The 20813-nt window shown below is 32.7% G+C and overlaps 2 protein-coding genes across 13 annotated transcripts in view; one reads left to right on the forward strand and one right to left on the reverse strand.

Moving 5' to 3' along the window:
* The window catches only part of LOC128212977 (cytosolic carboxypeptidase 6-like), a 28241-nt gene extending 28071 nt beyond the window's left edge, over window positions 1–170 (reverse strand). For all 3 annotated transcript variants that reach the window (XM_052918409.1, XM_052918410.1, XM_052918411.1), the window contains exon 1: window positions 141–170. In XM_052918409.1, the coding sequence (XP_052774369.1) occupies window positions 141–165 (25 nt within the window). In that variant the 5' untranslated portion in view covers window positions 166–170. The remainder of the gene's footprint in view (window positions 1–140) is intronic.
* A 496-nt stretch (window positions 171–666) lies between these two features.
* Window positions 667–20813, forward strand: part of LOC128212978 (ELAV-like protein 3) — a 28535-nt gene continuing 8388 nt past the window's right edge. Inside the window, exons 1-7 of one of the 10 annotated variants that reach the window (XM_052918413.1) lie at window positions 667–943; window positions 1843–1924; window positions 3310–3329; window positions 5173–5431; window positions 7177–7280; window positions 8692–8845; window positions 18862–19096. In XM_052918413.1, coding sequence (XP_052774373.1) covers window positions 3312–3329; window positions 5173–5431; window positions 7177–7280; window positions 8692–8845; window positions 18862–19096 — 770 coding nt within the window. In that variant the 5' untranslated portion in view covers window positions 667–943; window positions 1843–1924; window positions 3310–3311. Of the gene's footprint in view, window positions 944–1500; window positions 1520–1574; window positions 1925–3309; window positions 3330–5172; window positions 5432–7176; window positions 7281–8691; window positions 8846–8997; window positions 9152–18861; window positions 19097–20813 lie in introns of those variants that run through there. The other 9 variants (XM_052918419.1, XM_052918414.1, XM_052918420.1 and 6 more) reach the window with 9 other exon arrangements.

A 20813-nucleotide genomic window follows, 5' to 3' on the forward strand; every position in this document is an offset into this window, starting at 1 on the left:
TAGATTATGTACGGGAATTCGTTTAAACCTTTATCTTTCAGATAAAATATATATCTTTTATTGGAGTTTTCCTTGCAAAGAAAATACGTGATCAATAATTTCGAAATAGATTATCTCAAACAAAATAAATCATTTCTAACCAGAATCAGCCTTTTTATCCGCCATCTTGGTTCCTATAAACAAAGACTGGTTACCAAATATCACACCAATCGCATCGCTAAGAGGCGAAAAACAGGTGCTCGGTTAAACCAGTCATCGTCAATAAAGGATACTATTTAAAATAAAACCGATGTTTTTTTAATCAGTTTACTTGATTCGTATAAACATTTGTAATTGTTTTTATTGCAGGGTATGAATCATGCATTAAATCATTTTATCATCTTCATATTTCAACAAAACTTAGTCAAATTTCCCGCCATATTCATGATGAAACAAAGTATACATTCGTACGCGCTGTTAAATAGTGCCAAAAATAACCAAGGAAACGGTTATTTGTGATTGTTTGACATTGGTTATAAATAAATATAAGCAAAACAAGCATCTAAAGGTATTTTTAGAATCATAGAAAATTGTGATCTCAGACGTATTTCGTAAGCCTTGAAAAATGAATATTCATGAGCTGATTTGGTTTCAGATGGTGACGTTCTGATTGTGTTTCTAGTTAGTTTGTGTTTTCACATCTATATTTGATTTTATTTAGTTGATTAATAAACCATCTCTATTGGAATCGTTTTGTTGTTCTTGTTCCTTTAAGTAGATGTAGTTTCTTGTCTTGTTAGACATGTTCTTGTTGAATTTGCTGGTTTGAATTCATTTGTTAATAAGCACGCCATTTTCTTTTGGTTCCATTATTTTCTGAAAGTCTGTCAATAGTGAAAATACACCTCTGGCAATCTGACACTATTCGTTTATTGAAAATAGGACTTTTAACACTCAAACTTTGGTGAGTATGGTGGTATTTCATTCTTTAATTCGTAATAACGCATAACTGTGTGGATTTTGTTAATCAATGTCTTGATATTTTGCCTAAAATCAATTTTCCGAGAACTTCATGTTCATTGACGTTAGCTTTGTAAATTTTCAATGAGATCCTGAATTTTTCTGGAAATGCGTAGATTTCTAGCTTATTTTGGCTTCATTTTCAACTTTTAGTTGTTTTGTTTCTCGATCGTTAAGGATTTTTTGGACGGTTGCGACATTTTTAATCTGTAATTTATTAAAGAAAAATGTTAATTATAAGTAAATGAAAGCTTGTTGGACATCTTTTATTTGAGTACCTATGCAATATGTTCATCTTATTTTTGACATTGCAACAACGAAATGTTCAATTGAAAATGGTTTAACCCTCGTTCATCTGGCGCTAGAATCATCGGACATTGTGCACGTGCTACATAAATTGCAGCCGATCATTTGAAATTCATCGCTTGACCATCGGAGTGGGATTGATTTATCAATTTTGTGTTGGTCTCTCATTTATTTGCCTTTTTCGGTGAAGAAATATTAATGAATGGATTGCGAGGTATTTGGTAGCATTAAATGTAACTAAAATATATAATTTCACTTCATTATTGGTAAACTAGGATTATTTTCATTGATATAATAGCTTCTGTAAATAAACGTCTTTGGAACTACTTTTTGTTCGATTACACGCGTGTGTAAACTTCAGAGCGCGTGCCACTTATACCGTAACGGGACGTTTTGATTGGTTATTATCGGCAGCTGGCAGCATCTGGGCCCTCCCACAAAAATATCGGGAGGTCATGAAGTAACTTAATCATCACTTGTGCTTTAGACTGTAGTAGATTCAGTTCTATGTTTTAAATTTTTTGTTCGCCGATTCAGGCAGTGGATACACTAAACCATCAAAATTCTTCCAATAAATAACATACCCGTGGTGTACCAGAATCCATTTGCGCAGATGCAGGTGAGAACAATTTTAAATGTTTTTGTCTTTGAGTTGGACTCAAATAAGAATGTCAATGTACATACACATGTGCAATTTATTATTGATCGTAGTTAAGTAGTGATTTAATGTATTGGTAGATGTACAACACATTTCAAATTTACGAAGATTCATTTTATACTGTACTGTATAGTGAATTTTTCACAAATAAATATTTTGTTCATGAAATTGTTAGCATTAATTTTATTTGATTGGGATAATGTGAATGTTATATGATAACACATACAAGTTACAAAAAATACACTACTTACAAGTTTAATAAATCATTGTCAGAGGGCACAATTGTATGCTTTGTTAAAATTATAATAACTATTATACTTGTGGCTACTCGGAACAGCAGTTTGTGCACATGTATTATCATCAAACTACTCCATAAAAGGTAAAATTGCTTTTCTGCATGAATGAAGACACACGCCAGCTGTCACCAAATTTAATGCATCAATACATGGATTTAGATATTCAAAAAATTGCCATAGAAATAATTTTGAACGAAAAGAATAGTTTAAATTCATTTACAAATATTTGGTTGTTAATACTATTCACACAATATCTTTTGTTGAAATTGAACAAAGAATTGAATAAATTGAAGAATTTTGTAGTTATTTGAATTGCTTTTATAGATAGGAAGCCTTTAATAAAGCTTTGTGAATAGTTGATGTAAGGTCAAGCTGATGAAGTGATTACATATGTTTCAGCAGCATGTGATGTTGAACTGGTTGTTATTACAGTTATTTAAAAACAACAACTTGAAACAGATTAATTTCAAGTCATGCTGATGATAATTCTCAAAAAACATGGCATTTAACATGTCTAATGTACATGTTATGCTAGTTGGATAGAAATGTAGGAAACATCTGTTACAGTTGTACTGCTTTGTGTGGTTGAAATAGTCACAGCTGACTGGGAAAGATTTTATCAATAATCTGCATAATTAATTTGATATGACACATTCCCTGATTCTCAAGATATAATGAAGGAATGATTGTTTCTATGCTAGTTTAGAGATTTTCTTACAAGTCTGTGTAAAAAAGGAGTCACCTTGAAATAAAAGTACAACCATGTTGTTTGTCATTCCTTGCCACTTGTATTTAAAACAAATACTATTCTGTAAATGTTCAACAAGCGCAATTCCACTGAAAGATGCATTATTAGTTTACCAATTTTTTGCTATTTTTTTGCTACAACTTTTTAACAATGTACAGAAGACCAGGAAGACAGTTAAATGTCCCTTGAATTATATTCTGGGCTTGATGTAGAACTCGCGGCATGCCTTTTTCACTTCCGATTTCCAAATGAGTGACTTAATTTCTTAAGTTCAAGAATACAGCTATTGCTTTCATTTTCAGAAATGATGTCCCTTAAAAAGGTAGGGGTTTCTTTAGGTTGTGAAGTTATTTTGTTCATTTTTGTCGTATTTAATTTTTGAATGTTGCAAATAATATTTAGACATATTTTCACAGCGTTCAATTTGCTTTTTATTGTCATTTTCAGAACATGCTTCATTGTTCCAATTAATGTTGGGTGCTGAACCTAATGGCAACTGATTGGAACATGTTTATTTTTTTTAATATTACTCAAAACAGTCCAATACATTGGTCAAAATATCCCAAGTTGGCTCATGAACTTTTTAACAATGCTCCAGTCCTATCAAATTAATAAAAGAGTTTTTGTGAAACAATCAGTGATTTTTTTTGTTTGACCAATGTACTGCTCACATTATTAGGACTTGAACTGGTTTAATTTCTTTCTTTTAATTTGCATATTTTTGTATGGAATTACATTTATACAAATTCATATTGTCAAATGTCTAGAAATGTATAAGAGTATTTTTTAATTTTGTGTTGTAAAAATTAAGTTTTAAGTAATATTTTTTAATTACTAAATGATTTTTAAAATTACCAATTTAGTGAAACAGTTTTTCCTTACACATTTTATTTTGTTTGTTTTCTTTTTTTCTGTTTGTTTTGTTTTGTTTGAATGTGTTATTAATGTTACTGGTCATTTTCTTTTGTGTAAAGTTTGTTAAAAAAAAAAGTTGAATGCACAAAATTCATATATTAAATGAGAGTACATATTGGTCATTCATAATATAAAGTAAACCTACTTTTTGAACATTTTTACAAATTTTTACAAATTTTATTCCAAAAAAATGTCTGCTTTATTTAAGTTACTTTGACTGTCACAGACAAATTAAAAAAAAAAGATTGTTCAAATTGAATACCTTTTACTAGCCAAACAAATAATGATTCCCTTGCACACGAGGCTATGACTTTGAGCCAACATTTCTGATGTTAATCTTGTAACAAAAAAAGTTTTTAAAGGTATTCCAATTTATGGTGTTCATGTATAGTACAACCCAACAGCAGCCAATCTGTGAAATTCAGGTTTTCAGTAGCTCTAAGGAAACATGCTAGTTTATTTAGACAGATACAAATGCTGGGATTGAGAATGAATACTGTTAAGTGCCAAATGAGATACATCAATATGAAAGATGCTGCTATTCATAGGTGTTGATAATAATGTGGTAAACAATTAGAAAACAAGTATCATCATGTTGATCTCAATACCTCCTGTACGAAAGCCGTGTGTAAACAGTCAGCTTCTATGCAGCCAGATGAGGCTTATCAGACATCGATAGTCTAGACATTATCACCCTCTTGATCAAGATAATTCCCACAACTGACCTGTTTTACTGTTTTCCTCAATGTTATGTTACATTTTTTCATACAAAATGTGTTGACCTGAAGTGGAGGAGTTTACTCAAGTTCAGTGATAACATGTGGCAGTTCTGGAAGTTGATGATTCAGGAAATATCTAGAAATTATATCTGTTAATAGTTAGCTTCTTTGATTAGGAAACTTGCTTGATTAGTGATAACTAATGATAAAATGAAAATTAGCATGTTCCCTTGGAATGATGCTGGCATTTTCATCGCAGAATATTGATATATTTATAAGCATATTCATAAATTTAACCAATATTTGATTAATCATTTGTATCCTTTATTTTACAGAAATCATACGTGTACATGTAGATGGACTGAGATTAAAGAGCAGATTAGCTTTATTAATAGCTATACTTTTTCAATGATTTAGATCGTAATCATGAGTTATTAAGCTCTAGTCTAGATAGTCTTTGAGTTGTGTGAAGGAAAAAACAACAACGGATTTACAGTTTGATGTAAAACTGTTGTGGCATTGTAATTACAGATCACGCAACCTCTGGAGCTGACTCCAATGGATCACGCACTATTGCACCAACACCACCAACAGAGCGCGCTGCACCAGAATGGGGGAACTACGTCGCCCGCGTCCACGGAATCACTCGGTGAGGACGGATGTTCGAAAACGAATCTCATCGTCAATTATTTGCCACAGACGATGACACAAGAAGAAATCAAGGCCCTGTTCTCAAGCATCGGAGAGGTCGAGAGCTGTAAACTCATCAGAGACAAGCCAACAGGTAATGGTCTGTTAAATTTTTGATATTTTACATTTGTTATATTAGCTAGTCTGTTTAGATATTTCATAGCATTGGTGTTGATATGTAAAAATTTACCTTGATCATAACTAAAAAGATAAGTACGTATGCCACAAGTTCCAGAATTCTGGATAAAATATTTGTTGAATTAAGTCACATGTATGTTTTCCAATGTGTTAGCTTCAGCTGATGGCCCTCTTTATTTTTTTGAGATAAAACGATTGTTAAACAGTAAGTTTTAAACAGTTAAAGACAGTTGCTATTTGGATTGATTTTGTTCCGAGAAGTTAAGAGCACTAAAAGCTTGCAAAACCTTGGATTGCATCTTTTGATTCACTTTCTTTCCTGAAGATCTCTGCAAGTCTTGCCAAAATTTTGTAACAGTAAAAAATATTGGACTGCTTTTTTTTTCAAAAATACATTTTTGATTGAAGGCATCACTATTAATTATACAGATTGGATGTATTTCTTGCCAGTTTGTTTTATTGATCTTTTGCATATTTGCAGTAAAGAATAGATGAGAAATTCATGTAAATCAACAGAATGTCAATCAACTGTTAAGTTGCCAGTGCCTTCATTTGACCAATTTATTTATCTTCTGTAGAAGGAACGAGATTTAATTGATTTCTGTCATTGGCTCTAGAACTGAGGCTTCAATTTTTTACAGTTAATAGAACCTTTTCGTAAGAATAATGGAAAATGGCTTCAAAACACTTTTTGTTGGAGTGGCAATGTCTTTTAGCTAATGCAATGAGTTTGACAGTTTTATCGGAATGCATTTATTGTCGAAACAAATGTGATTGTCTATACCCGTAAAAGCATCCAAAGAACATTTGTCGTAACCATTGGATGTGTGAAACCGTAACCAACATAGATCTATGGATAGTTATTGAACAAAAAGTCATGGTAATATTGTTAGATTAGTTTGGGGATTTTTTTTTCTTTTAAATATGAAATTAGTCAAAATTGAAGCAGAAATATAGAATTAGTTTGAAAAATACAGGAAATGGAAATAAATGAATGGATATTAGTGATTCTTGAATTGAAAATTTCCACCATACTATGAGGGTCTCTTGGTGCTAATGTGACACCTCTGCCACCTGTCGATCAAGCCCAATTAGTTGAAGCCCAAACCTACACTGAGCCCATGTTTGTCTGGGCAGGCTATATTTAGACATGCCAAAGTTGCATCATACACTGCCTGGAATATTGGGTCATCAAGGGTAAAGCCTAATTAGTTTATGCCCAAATCTACACAGTGAGCCCATGTTTGTCTGGGAAGGCTATATTTAGGCATGCCAGCAGTTGCATCATACACTGCCCTAGAATATTGGTATATTGCATCATCAATAATTAGGAAGAAATGAATTGAAACAGTCATGTGCAAAAATAACATTGTTGGCTTAAAACTAAAAAAATAACTTCTACACTACTTTTGATCAAATTATTTATTTTGCAAACTAAACACAGACATACATGTAGCAGATAAAAAAAAATTGTATGTCCCTTGATCAAGTAATTCCAGGCCCTTCCAAGGTTTGTGGCTTTATGCTGCTGGGAAAATTTGTCTTATATACCAGGAGTCCCTCTAAACATTTATTTAAAATCATCAAAATAGAGCTTGAGAAAAACACCCAAATAGAACATTGTCCTTAAATACTTACTGATTTGTGATTATGAAAATGGTCAGATTAATTTGGTAGATATTGGAACATTATCTGTAATTGTTTCAGGCCAGTCACTAGGCTATGGATTCGTTAACTACAAGAATCCACCAGATGCTGACAAGGCAATCAACACACTGAACGGGCTCCGCCTCCAGAACAAGACCATCAAAGTAAGTCCCACACCCATGTGTTCATGTTGGCCTTACAGAACCATTGCCATACACAACATCAAACCTGTCTGTGTTTCTGTTCCGTTTGTTACATTGACTATTATGAGTGAGGAAAGCCAGAATGTTCTTTGTGATGTTAAAGATTGTAACAGATAGACTCATTTTGCTTTCACACTGGGATAGTCGTTCAAAGAAAATCCAAACATAACTGTTAACATATATTTTCTTGCACTATGGCATTGGTTCTTGTATATTTTCTTTTTAATTACTAATTCCATATTTTACTAATTTGCTGATTATTAAAATTGTATATGATTTAGTGTTTCTTCTATCCTGTGTTTTGAATGCAATCTCACAACAAATTAGAACCTTGACAAGTGCATATTATATATATTTTATATAGATATTTATTTTTTCCATTAATTTTCAATATTAGATTGAACGAGTTCTTGATGTTATTATTTGGGGAGCTGGATTTCAAATGTAGAAAGTATAATTATTAGATGTTTATATTAAACTTATGGATGTGTAATTTATTTGATAAGATATGATTTTCAGGGAATTAAAATGAATGATGCCATGAACTAATACTACTTTGATTTTGTTTACTTTGCTAAGTATTTTAAGTAATTTTTCATATTTGATTTACCAATTTGTTTCATTTTGACACAACTTATTTGTTCCTCATATATTTATTGTTTTGTTAAAATATTTGTTTTATTTACCCACATTTGTACGTGTTATATGTGAATTATCCATTCCATTCGAAGATGATTCAATCACAAGTCATAGACAATATAAGTGAACAAGTTAAGAAGGAATGTATTACTCTTACAAACTCATACCTACAACATGGAGAAGAAAAATAGTGCCGTGACAGGTGTTAAATGGATCCCTTGTATGCTTGGTAAAAATTGATCATCCAATCAACTCGCGATTGTGTGCTTTGAGAAACTTGCTTTAGCCAATGTTGGGGAAAACCTGCGCTCAGTATCAAACAGAAAGTTTCCTGATGGTGACAGGCCGATGACTTCATTTTCCAGAAAGACTATTGCTGAATGAAAATGCAGTGTCAAAGATGATTCTTCTGTGTTAACAACTGTTTATCTTATTTATTATTTGTTTTTTATTGTTTGTTTTAATTGTTTTTGTTACTTTTGTTGAATTTTTTACATCATTTTTTACAAAATCTCTGAGACTGAAAACAAGAAGTGTTTTTGGTCTATTAAGGAGTTATTTACCCTTCTGATATCAGTTTCTTTATTATCCGTTAGTAACATTTGTTCATTTATCATGTATGCTATTGTTTTTTCTTCAGACAGATATTCATTAATAAGTTTGAGAGTTTAGTTTTATGTCTAATTTTGATTTTGTTTAGTTGTGTACAGCTGGCTAATTTGGTTTCTTTCAGGTCTCGTTGGCTCGTCCGAGTTGTGAATCTATAAAGGGAGCAAATCTCTATATCAGTGGCTTGCCTAAGTCCCTAACGCAGCTGGATTTAGAAAAACTTTTCTCCAGTTGTGGGCAGATAATAACTTCCAGAATTCTTTATGACCAAAACACAGGTATAACAGGCCTTCCTTATGGTACAGTATCGAAGAGCCACCATTATCCCCCCCGTCCTTGCTGTATATCCATCAACAAATAGGGAAGCGAGCATTAGGTTGCTAGTTAAATAATCAAATTCCGAAGTACTCTATTACTACATTCGTTTTAGGTGTCATTTTCAAGACCGAGTTGTGATGGGATTAAAGGCGCAAATTTATACATATGTGGCCTGCCTAAGTCTTTAACTCAACATGAGCTGGAAACGATCTTCATGGTCTGTGGCAGAATTATCACATCACGAATATTATATGATAGCAACACAGGTTAGCAAAGCTCATCGTTAGCGTTTGTTCGTTCATTCAATTTCTACGTTTGTTAAAATCAGATGTTGCTAGCGTTCATGTTAATGTTGCCTTTTTATCAATCACTGCCAATAGTGTAACATTGAAAAATTTGGCTCTTTATCGGGTATTCGTGTAAAGAAAAAGACTCTGTGTCCGTGTGTGCATGTTTTTCTTGTCTGTAGGTGCATATATAAAGTAAAATAATAACAGTTATCCCTCCTGTTCTATTTTATATATTATTCTACAGTATGTTTTGAGGTTTTTCCAGTTATTTTACGTTATGTTTTTATGTTTGACTTTATTTCTGAAACTTAGTTAATTATAACATAGCCTCCTAACCATGTAGTAAGATTTCTTTAAACGAGGGTTTGTCAGAAGAAGAAAAATCTTATTTTGACAGACACTCGATATATATATATAAATGTGAGTTTGATTTAAAATGAAACTTGGCAAGTTTTTGTGCTTAAAATTATACCTACATGTGTGATTACGTGCAAAAGTTCTTATTCTGGATTTCAAATTGCCAAGTTTCATAAAAAAAAATGTAAAACAATTAAAACTTCTTCATATTTATAATAATGAAATAAATAAGTAACCAATAACATAAAGCATATAAATTTAGCATTTGTGATTACAAACTCATACATGATGTTCTTTTGTTGCAATATATATATGGTAAATGTTCTATGGTGCTTTAAAAGTCCAGGTATCCTGATGTAAGTAAAATCACAGCTACTGATTTCAAAAGGCTTTTTTTAATCTGTACAATTTTAACTATTTTGAGATTTCAATGCATGTTCTCAGACTTGTACATTCATGTAGAATTTTCAGCAGTGTCGGTTTTGGTAACCTTTGTTACACTATGTTAATAGCAAACATATGGAGAGGTAATCAAAATATTTCACCAAGAGCTTCAAAGATCCAGAAATCTTGAGTAATCACAATGGGGTTTAGACATATGCCTTGCAGTTATAGCTACAACATAAAGACTGTTTTATGAAATTCTGAGGCTTTCATAAGAAACTGCAGACTTATATATTAACTTCTTGTCTTCTTCCCTATTGCATTGTTAGACACTAATTTTGTATTGTCATTCTCAGACTGTTAGATGGTTACAGATTAGCATACATGTTAAGTTTAATAATATCAATATTTCCTTGAACTAAAACTGTTTCATCATTGGCCTCATCTTTCTTCTGTAAAAAAAAAAACATGGAGTAGGAAATCCATCATTTTCTCAGGGTGGGGTTGAGGGCGAGATAACACCACTGTCTGTGGGTATGCTGTAAATTCACTGTAATGTAGAAAATATTGTACAAAACTTCACTGCCACTGTATCTTCATGGGATTCTTTGATGTTTTTGATTGACTTAGGGTAGAACTCTTGAAGAAATAATATCTTATATTGGTACTTGCTCCAGAAGACTGAAACAAAAGTATCTTCCATACTGACTTAAACAATTAGTTATATAAAAAAATATCATGCATAATGACTTGAATAGTAATTAAGTTTATTCTTTTGTAAGTATTTGATAGAAGATCTTCCAGTATTATTAAATAGTAATTAAGTTTATTCTGTTGTAAGTATTGGTTAGAAGATCATCCAGTCTTACATACTGCCTTAAACTTCTAAACTTTATATAACAATATTACTAGTTTAACAATATCACTAGTTTAACAATATTACTAGTTATTTTTTTGTGAAGTATTTGTTAGAAGAATTTATTCGTTAAAAGAATTTCAAAGTTCAACAAGTTGTTTATGTAGAATTTTATTGACTAAAAAGTTTTTTTCATATGTGTTCTGATAGGAAATTGGTTATCTTCAATAACAGGAATATCTGGAGGATTTATATTAAATTTTACAGTTATTTCTTGCAGCTGACAAGATTCTGTATCAGTTTTTCTTTTGTTAATATTCCTCAGGGCATGGACCGTGCCAGCTGTCAGTGTACATGAACAAATTCAATAATATTGAAAATGCTGTAGCTGTTTGGGCTGTTTACTTTGTGGGCAAGGATAATATTGAAAGAACATTCCTTTGTTGGTTGAGAACCAGGCCCAAATGAGGTCCCATTGTTTGTATATGGATCATCTAATGGTGTGCTGCTTTTACTATTGGGTTGTTCAAAACCTTCCATATGGTCAGCTTCTCATTATAAGACTTTTGTGTAATGAAACTTACTTTAATTGCTTATGTACATATATCATTAACATGGTAGACTGACTTTCCTTTCCTTCTGTCCTGACCATCTGTTGGTTTTCAAATAATTCAATAATTACTAAACTACTGGTGTATCCTATTTTGCAATGTTCAGAAACTTGTTTGCAATTTATGCATATGTTCCTTCAAATACTGGTTCAATTTTCTCACTGTATGTTCCTTCAAATTATTGGTAACATCTGTTCATCATTGCCTAACAAGTTTTGACAACTTCTCCCACAGCAGTATTTAGGAGAAAGTACATTTAGTACTCTTAATGTAATTTGTAAAGTTTCGCAAACATGCGCACTTCAATCCGAATCATAAATATATCTTACCCAGCTTGTAATTATTGAAACTTACTGCTAAAAACGAATGCCAAGAAAGAACATTAACTACAATAAAATGAGGAAGTTGTGGTGCATTTTCTGAGTTGTAACTTCATAAATCTCTCCCCTGGATGTAGTTCTGAAAGTCTCTATTGAAGAACTTTTAAGACATAAAAACATTACTGTATGTTACACTGACAATGTTCATTACAGAGGCAGATCCTGGTTAATGGGAGTGATTGAAGTCCTTGAAAATAGTTCTAGAAAAGACAGTGTTTATTTTGTGTCCTGAATTCAAATTTGCCTTTTTATTTTTAGAATTTCATTGTTTTTTTACCATGCTTTTGTAAGTCTGCTGCATATTTGTTTTTTCTTAATCAAATGTAATGATTTTGATGCTCATATTCAGGTGTTTCTTCTCAATAATTAATAAAGGGTACAGTATGTCTAAAATTGGTAAATAACGAGGGTTCGTCCCTTTTCACACTTGGTCAAATGCAGACAGCACACTGAATAATTGAAAATAGCCCCTGTTATTAACAGTATCATTTGCTGGGAATAATATAAAATTGCAAGAGCATCCAAACATTTATCATCGGGAACAATGTTACTAACCATTAAATGCTACCATCCGTCATGACAGAAAGTAGTCCAAAAGTAATCTCAGATAGTTGATAACTTGTTGACTTGGTTCTGTTAGTTCATACTATGAAAGCGTGGGTAGAATATGCTGGGTGATGACATTAATGCTTGTTTCAGATCCTCATAATACAGTCTACCTGGCAAGAAGTGTTGTAATTACTAATGTGTTTCAAGTCAGGAGTTAATTAACAGTCTTTGTACAATGTAGCAATTAGTACTTATAAATCCGCCTTAACCCATTGTTCCTGACATAAAAGCAGCAGAAAAAAAATACTGCTAATCCTATTCTCTATAGGTCTAAATAGACTTATTGTTCTCATTACAATAACATTTATATAAAACAGAAGAAAACAAGATGTTGAAAAGTACTACAAAATCCTCAGACTTTATAATAGACTACAGAAATAATTCCCGATTGAAGAAATGTGCCAAGGAACAGGTTTATGCCCACACTAAAATTTATGTGCAAATTTTGCCAAATTGCCTCCCTTTAAACTATGATGAACTAGTTATGAAGGAAGGAGAAAACTGATGTAGAAGGATTGATTCATGTAGCTTTTGATTTTGGAAGAAGAAAGAAATTAATAGTATATTCCATCGGGTATTTCAAAGAATCAGAAAAAAAATAAAGCCATTGATAACTCTCCCATTATTGAAAGTTCTAAATTATGGCATGTTTCAAATGTATGATAAATCAATACAGCAGCCACAAAAGTGTGTAATCACTTCATAGGAAGCATTTTTTAGTTAAATTATGGGGATTACTTTTAGTGACTAGAATATCAATTATTTATTTTTTTTACCTTTTCTGAGCTTCCAAACACCAAATATGTTTTTGCTGCTTTTAATTTCTCAAACACACTGGGATAATTGGAGAAACTTGAAAAAATGCTAATGCTGTTAAAAGACTAATTAAAGGAAAATTTAGTTTTCTTGGAATAAAAAGAAGTTTTGTACAATGTTATTGTGGCTGTCAACATTTGCATTTATAAGAAACTGCAAGCAGTTTATGAAACAGTTAAATTTTTCATTTTATGTGCCTGCTAGCACTTACACAAAGATGTTCAGTTTCTAGTACATTATTTCAAGGACCCTGTTTCAAATATTATTTTGGCATAAAGCCTGAAGTTTATACTAATCATTCATTTTATGCTAGGATGCTGCGGAAATTATTGCAGATTTATTTGTAAATTATCACACTTTATCTTAATGACTTTTTTTCTTCAAAATATAAATAAATCCTAAAATTTGATGATTCTTTTCAGTTCATTACAATTAAAGTTTGTACAGATTGTAGATATGAAACATCGTGGGATATGATAGGTTAACAGGCATAAGAATCCAAATGTATGCAGTTTGTACAGTAAGATCTGAAACATGATGGGATATGATGGGTTTTACAAGTGTAAGAAAGCCAAATGTATGGGCATTATCAGCCAGCGATTGGAATCAGTAATAACAGGAACATTTACAGATGTTCGGTGTAAACTGCTCAAGTCATTTACCATTCTAACCTTGGTACACCTATCAACATAAGAACTGACAATGATGTTCATGAGGTTTTTAATGCTCCAATGGTGTGTTTATTTTCTACCTGTATCAATCAGTGCTGTATATGATGGGCTGTCAAATGTCGGTAGGAAGCTGGAAAACATAACAAATGTTGACGGAACATTGTCTTTAGTTTCAGGGCAATGAGCCCTGCAGAAAAGCCCATCTCTTTCAGTCCTGTGATTTATTTCTTCAAGCTGGTAATCTTGTGCTGAACCCATGCCAGAATCAAGTGAAAATTGTTTTTCCTCGGGTCGAAAATATCAATGATATGCCTTGCTCTCATTAACCCTTTACTATTTCAGCTGTTTTCTTCTTGATTAACTTCTTAGCATTTCTTTTTGTTAATTTGTTGAGTGCAGTGCTAGAAAGACTTCTTGATTGGCTTAATTTTCTACAAATACCATACACATAGTAATAGTGTGTATATCACATATTCTTTGTTTTGATTGTTGATATGACTAATAAGGATGTTTTTTCTGCTGCGTAATATGTGTATATGTTTATAAGTCATTTGCAGTCAGTTTCATATTCTTCGATCAATACTAAAATATTTTTATGAACTGTTCTAAGCAGTGTTCAAAAGTTCAAGAAGTGGTACGCCTCAATTAAGTGAACTTGGGTTTAAATGTTCAGAGGGAAAAAAATTAAAATAAAAAAAAGTAGTTTTGGACATACGTCAAATGTTCGTTCCATTCTATCAAGCATGTAAAAACAAGTAGAAAGAAGAGCTGCTTAGAATTCCCAAATGTATATACTCTTTCTTTGGCTGTGATTTACATTAGTATTTCCGCAGGTTCCTCTTCCAAGCAATGCCAGATATTGATAAGAAGCAGTCAAATGTTATAATGGCTTTTGGCAAATTGTTTGCTTTTCTTATTTTGGAGTTCCAAAATGTTTTGTCCTAATGGATTTTCCATTCATCTAACGTTGTTGTTTTCAGCAATTATTTCAAAGATCAATGTTTTTTTGTGAAACATGAAGATTATTTGGCATCAGGAATGTCAATTCCTTGAAAAAGGCACATTGCAATTAATTAAAACAGACTTCTTTTTTTGTTTTAAGTATAAAAGTTTTTGCAATGTCAATATATAACCTTAATAGTTTCAATTTGTGAGCAATCTTTTTATAATTATGTTTATGTTCCATTTTTTTTATTTAAAAAAATGATGTTCTAAAAAAGATAAAATGGTATGGCTTTAAAGTCTAGAACAAAATGCATAGAAAAAGGGAACAAAACTAATAAACCATAAACGAAAAGACAATGTATCTCCACAAATAATACTGAAGTGCTACTGTAAATAATGCTATGGGGATAATATCCTACATTATTTTCAAATTTGTGTAGGAATTTTCTCTGAGAAATGGGCAGAATCCTGATAAGATCATTTGGTTTCCACAAACCCCTATATTTGTTCAATACAGCGTAGCAATTCCCAGTGAAAGTCATTCATTTGGTAGAACAAGACTCCAGGAAATCAATAGACGCTGCCCATTGAAACAGTAGTGATCAATTATGCTGCCCAAGTAGACTGGCTTGTCTTAGAAAAACGCCTCTTAGGTCACTCAGATTGGCAAAACTTGGAAATTTCTTTGTCCACCCAATTGTGCAAAATGATAGTCCTTGAATGGAGAGAAAAATATTGTGGCTTGGCCAGTTCATGTGTCTTGGAACACTGTCTCAGGGCACTGCTGTGTTTGCCAAAGCTAATGAGTCTGGCCAATGTTTTCTCTGGGAAAAGACAGACATTTAAATCAAGATAAAGTTAATGTCCAAATAGGACAAGGAAGGAACCAACTGTATTTATCAACTTGACCGTAGAACATTAAAATTTGGATGCCATGTAGCTGGTGTCTTATTAAGCATCAACTATTTTAGCAAATCTGTTGATCTTAATTAGACTACAGTTACACTTGCCTTCAAATTTCAGAGGCTGCCAATATAATTGTCCTTTTCTTGTTGCCTAATTTGTTTTCTAATAATGAATACTTCATGTAATGGTGTTTGTATTTCTTTCCCTTCTGTATCTATATTTGTGTTGTGTCACTTCCAGTTTTTATAGTAGAATTCACATGTGTTTGTGGTCTTGGTATAATTTAATGTCATGAATTGAACAGAAGTTGCTTAACAATATTGACCCCCATAGAAATAGTAAAGAGCAAATTTAACGGTATTCAATTCCAGAAATGGACTAGAGACACCAAGGGACTAATTGTCTTTTACCCCACAATGTATCATTAATGCTTAGTTTGGGCCATTTGGGATATGTTTGCCATATATAAGGTTAAGTGTAATCATGTTTTATTGTTTGGCTCAGATAATTCATTGATGTTTGCTAATTGCAAGCTATCATTATGGTCTTCATAATGGACAATTTAGTTAAACATTGATTATTCCTGCAAATGTTGGCTATTACTTTACTAATAAGCTTTGTTGCTAAGAAATACAAGAAATGCTGGATATTCAGAAAGAATTGAGGTGGTAAAAGTATGCGCGTTGCTAATTTTTTGTGTCCTTATTTGTGCCAGAGAAAGTGTATTCTAGATGCATTTATAGTACTTAGACCGGATTGATAACCACATTTAATCAATATCCCCAGCTCCCCTTATCTGTAAGGGATTGTCATAACTGACAAATAAGATGGCATTGATGTATTATGGACAAGGTTTTGCTCTCAAGAAAATGGGCATCCTTGCACACCAAGCTCATCCGGAGTTGATCTCTTACGGTGGCGCCTGGCGCGCGTAAATGGGTTTTCTCCAAAATTGGATGAATTTTAAGTTGGAGATAGAGCGTTGCTCCTATTTCCTTGAGAACATAAAATTTATTATTTCCAATGAGAAGATAAGGAACAATTTCAGATTGGTCGGAACACTGTTTTTGAGATTCCTAACATTGATATAGTTGGTTTTTGGATATCAGGAAAAATTATTGTAATGTTAGGACAAAACTGAAAATATGGCAGTCAAACTTAACATTGTAATAACAGCTTTGAGGATGATCCAATCAAAAAACTGTGTTGTAGACTTAATTAAAGTCGCATGCTAGAACATTTGAAATCAAATCCATGTTTCCGCAAAAAAAAATTCCTAGAAATGAATATCACTAGTGCATAGGGATTTTCCATAAAAGAGCTCTTTGATTTGAGTGTTCGATCCAATAATGACTCAACGTGACACGATTCAAATGCGATGAGTGTAACCAACATGCCGTCAATGGGAGAAATAGCTTTTTCTCGCTTTATAGGAATTAGATTATGTTGTTTTTTCAATGATTCACATCACATTCAATAAATGAGAATGTTTTGAGTCCGTAATTAGAGGCTGGTGGTCAGTAATGATATGATCAGAAACAGCTCAAAATATGACTTTGGAAGTGATTGGCATTGTGAAGATTTCATGAAAAAAGATCTGTTTGCTTTTAAATGAATTAGATAGTTATGGTTATGAATCTCTTGTAATAAATTCTGCTCTTGACCAAAAAAACTTACAGAAAGTTAAATTAGGTCATATCTGAAGCTTTGGTTTTTATCCAACCCATTGCAGAGTATTGATTACATGTTAAAGTCGGAAATATTTTTGCTTGATAGGATTGCATTTGAATATTGAATATTCTGCCAGAATTACTGCTCCCAAGAACTGAGGAATAAAAGGTAATCAATATTCGGATCAATAAAATACAAGTTCCATTGAAATCCACATGGAAATTATGGAATGGAGCCTGTTTATTCGGGGATCAATATTTCTGTGATTAGCTAATTTAATGCCATGTTTTTGCCTCCCAGACAATTAAGGTTCATTGTTCTGTTCTTATTTCGGTATTGTTTTTCCTTCCAGAATAAAGCAAACCATTAAACTATTAAAACAAATTACTGCTGATCAACAATATTTGTTCTGGAACATTGGTAATTGTCTAAATGGTGAACTGAAATTGGGAACCATTCATGGCAACTTTGAGTAATTTCTGAGAACAAAAAGCTTTTTGCTCAATAGAACTATAATATATTAAAATTAAAAAGACAGATAGCCCAAAGAATGAGTAACATACTAAGTTTGTTACTTATTCATAATTCTCACTTGCTTTGAAATTTTAAAATATATTGCCAGGCAAAATCTCGCGAGCGTACATTTACATAAGGTAATAGTATAAACAGTGATCAAATGTTTTATTGTTGAAACACCACACTGAGTGATATCTCATCAAATATTCATGTATTAAGATGGCTTTCAAAGGTTCCCTGCCATTATTTGTCCGAGTTTACACTATTTGTTCCAAAATATGACACATTATTTAGGGGGAAATATAAATATTTCTGGATCATGCTTGTTGGGGACTTCATTACCAGACTGGAATGGCTACCATATGCCAACCTTGATCAAAATATATACTGGTATTGTGAGTATCTAATGCAATTCATGTGTTTATGGTCATGAATATTTCAGTGGATCAAAGGCAACTGGCCTTTTGTGAAGCAAGGAAACACAAGAAGTAATTAAATGAACGTTCTTACTGGTTCCCAGGCCTGCAAAAACAAAGTTATGGCTTTACTTTAGGTATCAATATTAATGATCAAGTCAGTTAGATGCCTCGGCACTTATATGGTAACCAGCGAATTATGGTTCCCTTGTGAATATTGCCCATCATGAACAAGAACACTGGGGGCTAAAGTGTGGTTGATGTTGACCCAGAACTTTTTCTATTGCTTAAGAGGAAATTGGGCTTGATGAAAATTTAAGCATGCAACATATAATTGGATGAGATAGTTTCAAGTTTATTTTTACCCCAACTTTGAGAAATTAACAAGAAATATTAAAAAATTTCAATGAACTTACTAACGCATTTGTAAAAACATACTTAAAGCACCATAGAACATTTAAATCAAAAAATGAAAGCAAATGTTTGTATGTTTGTCTACTCCCCTACTCATGTACATATCTGACCATCTTCCCAACCATTTCTTGCAGGCCTTTCCAAAGGTGTAGGCTTCATCCGGTTTGACCAGCGCTGTGAGGCTGAACGTGCCATACAAAAGCTCAACGGGACGATACCAGAGGGTGCCACTGAGCCAATCACTGTGAAGTTCGCCAACTCACCGAGCTCCAACAAGAATGCTCTTCCGACACTCGCGCTAGCACCGTACTTGTCGCCGACACGTCGTTTCCTTGGACCAATCCATCACCCATCCTCGGGAAGATTCAGGTAAAAATATGGCGACAAGTTGATAAATGTTGTTTACAAGTCTCGTTACTGTATAATTATGGGTGTAATGATATCTGTAAAGTGTTTATATGAACAAGTCTTTGTTCTAACAAAAATGTGCAGTAGTCACAGTAGAAACAACGTGTCACCAAGTGATTGGCGAGTCAGTTTCTTCTTTCGTGAAATCAGGACTGAAAAAGATCAAGGTATTTTCAGAACCATAGTGTTGTCTTCGTGTAAAAACTTTTGGCTAAAAAAACTTCAGTTTTTGTCTCAGTGGTTGAAATTTATACAAGCCCTGCACTGATAAAATGTCTTCCGGGCTTGCTCAAATTCTGCATTTTATATAGCAGGCTTGTTAAAAAAATTGATGCAAAGCAATAGTTTAAGAATTCGGGCTTGTTCATCCAAAATCCTAATTTCGATGACTGGTGTTTAAAGAATCCTTTTACCTTGTGGAAATAATTCATTATTATTTCAAACCTTTAAAGCCACCATCTGAGCCTACTGGTATAATTAGAAAAAAACAAAATGTTTTATCCTTAGGAAAATAATTGTTAGTAACTGCAAACCATTTTTCACTCGACTTGACCTTCTGTTGAATAAAGCCAAATGCTTCATAATATGTTCTTGTCAGCAAGTTGGGATGAATTGGACACGATAATATTAATGGGCCAAATTTCATTAATTTGTTTCATTGTTGTACTTAGTCCTGGGAGAGACACTGGCGAGTTTTGTTGAACACGTTCGTTCCGAAGGCTGATTGGATAGTGCCACATTTATTTTCATGGGATTTCCTATTAGAATATTAGACATGTTAGGGAGACTTGATCCACAATGTAAAATCAATATGCTTGATATGACTTGCCTAGGCTCTAGATAAAGTAAGTGCTTTGGTCTCGTGATAAAATTATTCCATCGCAGTACATGAGTTCCTTAACTCATTATGTATTTTAAGATAAATTACCATCAGTTGTAACTATAGCTTTCATTCTTTAACTAATACTCTGTTGAGAATGAGCATTCCAATTTTGAAAATATATCTATTGAACATTAGACCTCGTAATAACTTCATTTCAGAATTAATTGTTTCCGTAGATTTCCATTTTTCTTCATGTTTTAGCATAGGAAAGTCATTGCGTTTGACATGAAGCATGTTTCCATGTGATAAATCCTTTCCAGAATAAAATAAAGGCAATTTATGTCCTTAATTCTAGCTAACAACACCCATGTTGCCTTTTAATGAAAGAAATGGTTCTAAATTTGGCCATGTTTAGGGAATATATTGAGGAAACATGCAGCCTGGGCCAATTGCAGTTAGCAGTTCTGCGTGTGCATGGTATTTTTAATCATTCTTATATTTCCATTGATTTCAGTAGAAGGAAAAAAATGCCATGCTCTGACAAGTTTTGGTATTCAGGACATAGTTCAGATTATAGCAAATACTATATACTATACATACTAAGAGTCTATTTGATTGTGCTGATGACCATTTTTAGCTTGTCTTTTTTTCCAAAATGTATTGTGATACCCATGTTGTTGGTGTGGCGTTGGGCAAAATCATTAACTTAGGACACAACTCAAAAACCATTAAAAATTTTAAAATGAAGCATGTGTTAACAAAGACATTACACACATGTTAATTGAGACCCTTAACTCTGGCTGTAATAATTGTCAAGTTATGCTCCTTGATTTACTATTTCTCTGCAGCTCCTTG

Source organism: Mya arenaria, chromosome 13 (genome assembly GCF_026914265.1).
Source record: "Mya arenaria isolate MELC-2E11 chromosome 13, ASM2691426v1".
Classification (NCBI taxonomy): Eukaryota; Metazoa; Mollusca; class Bivalvia; order Myida; family Myidae; genus Mya; species Mya arenaria.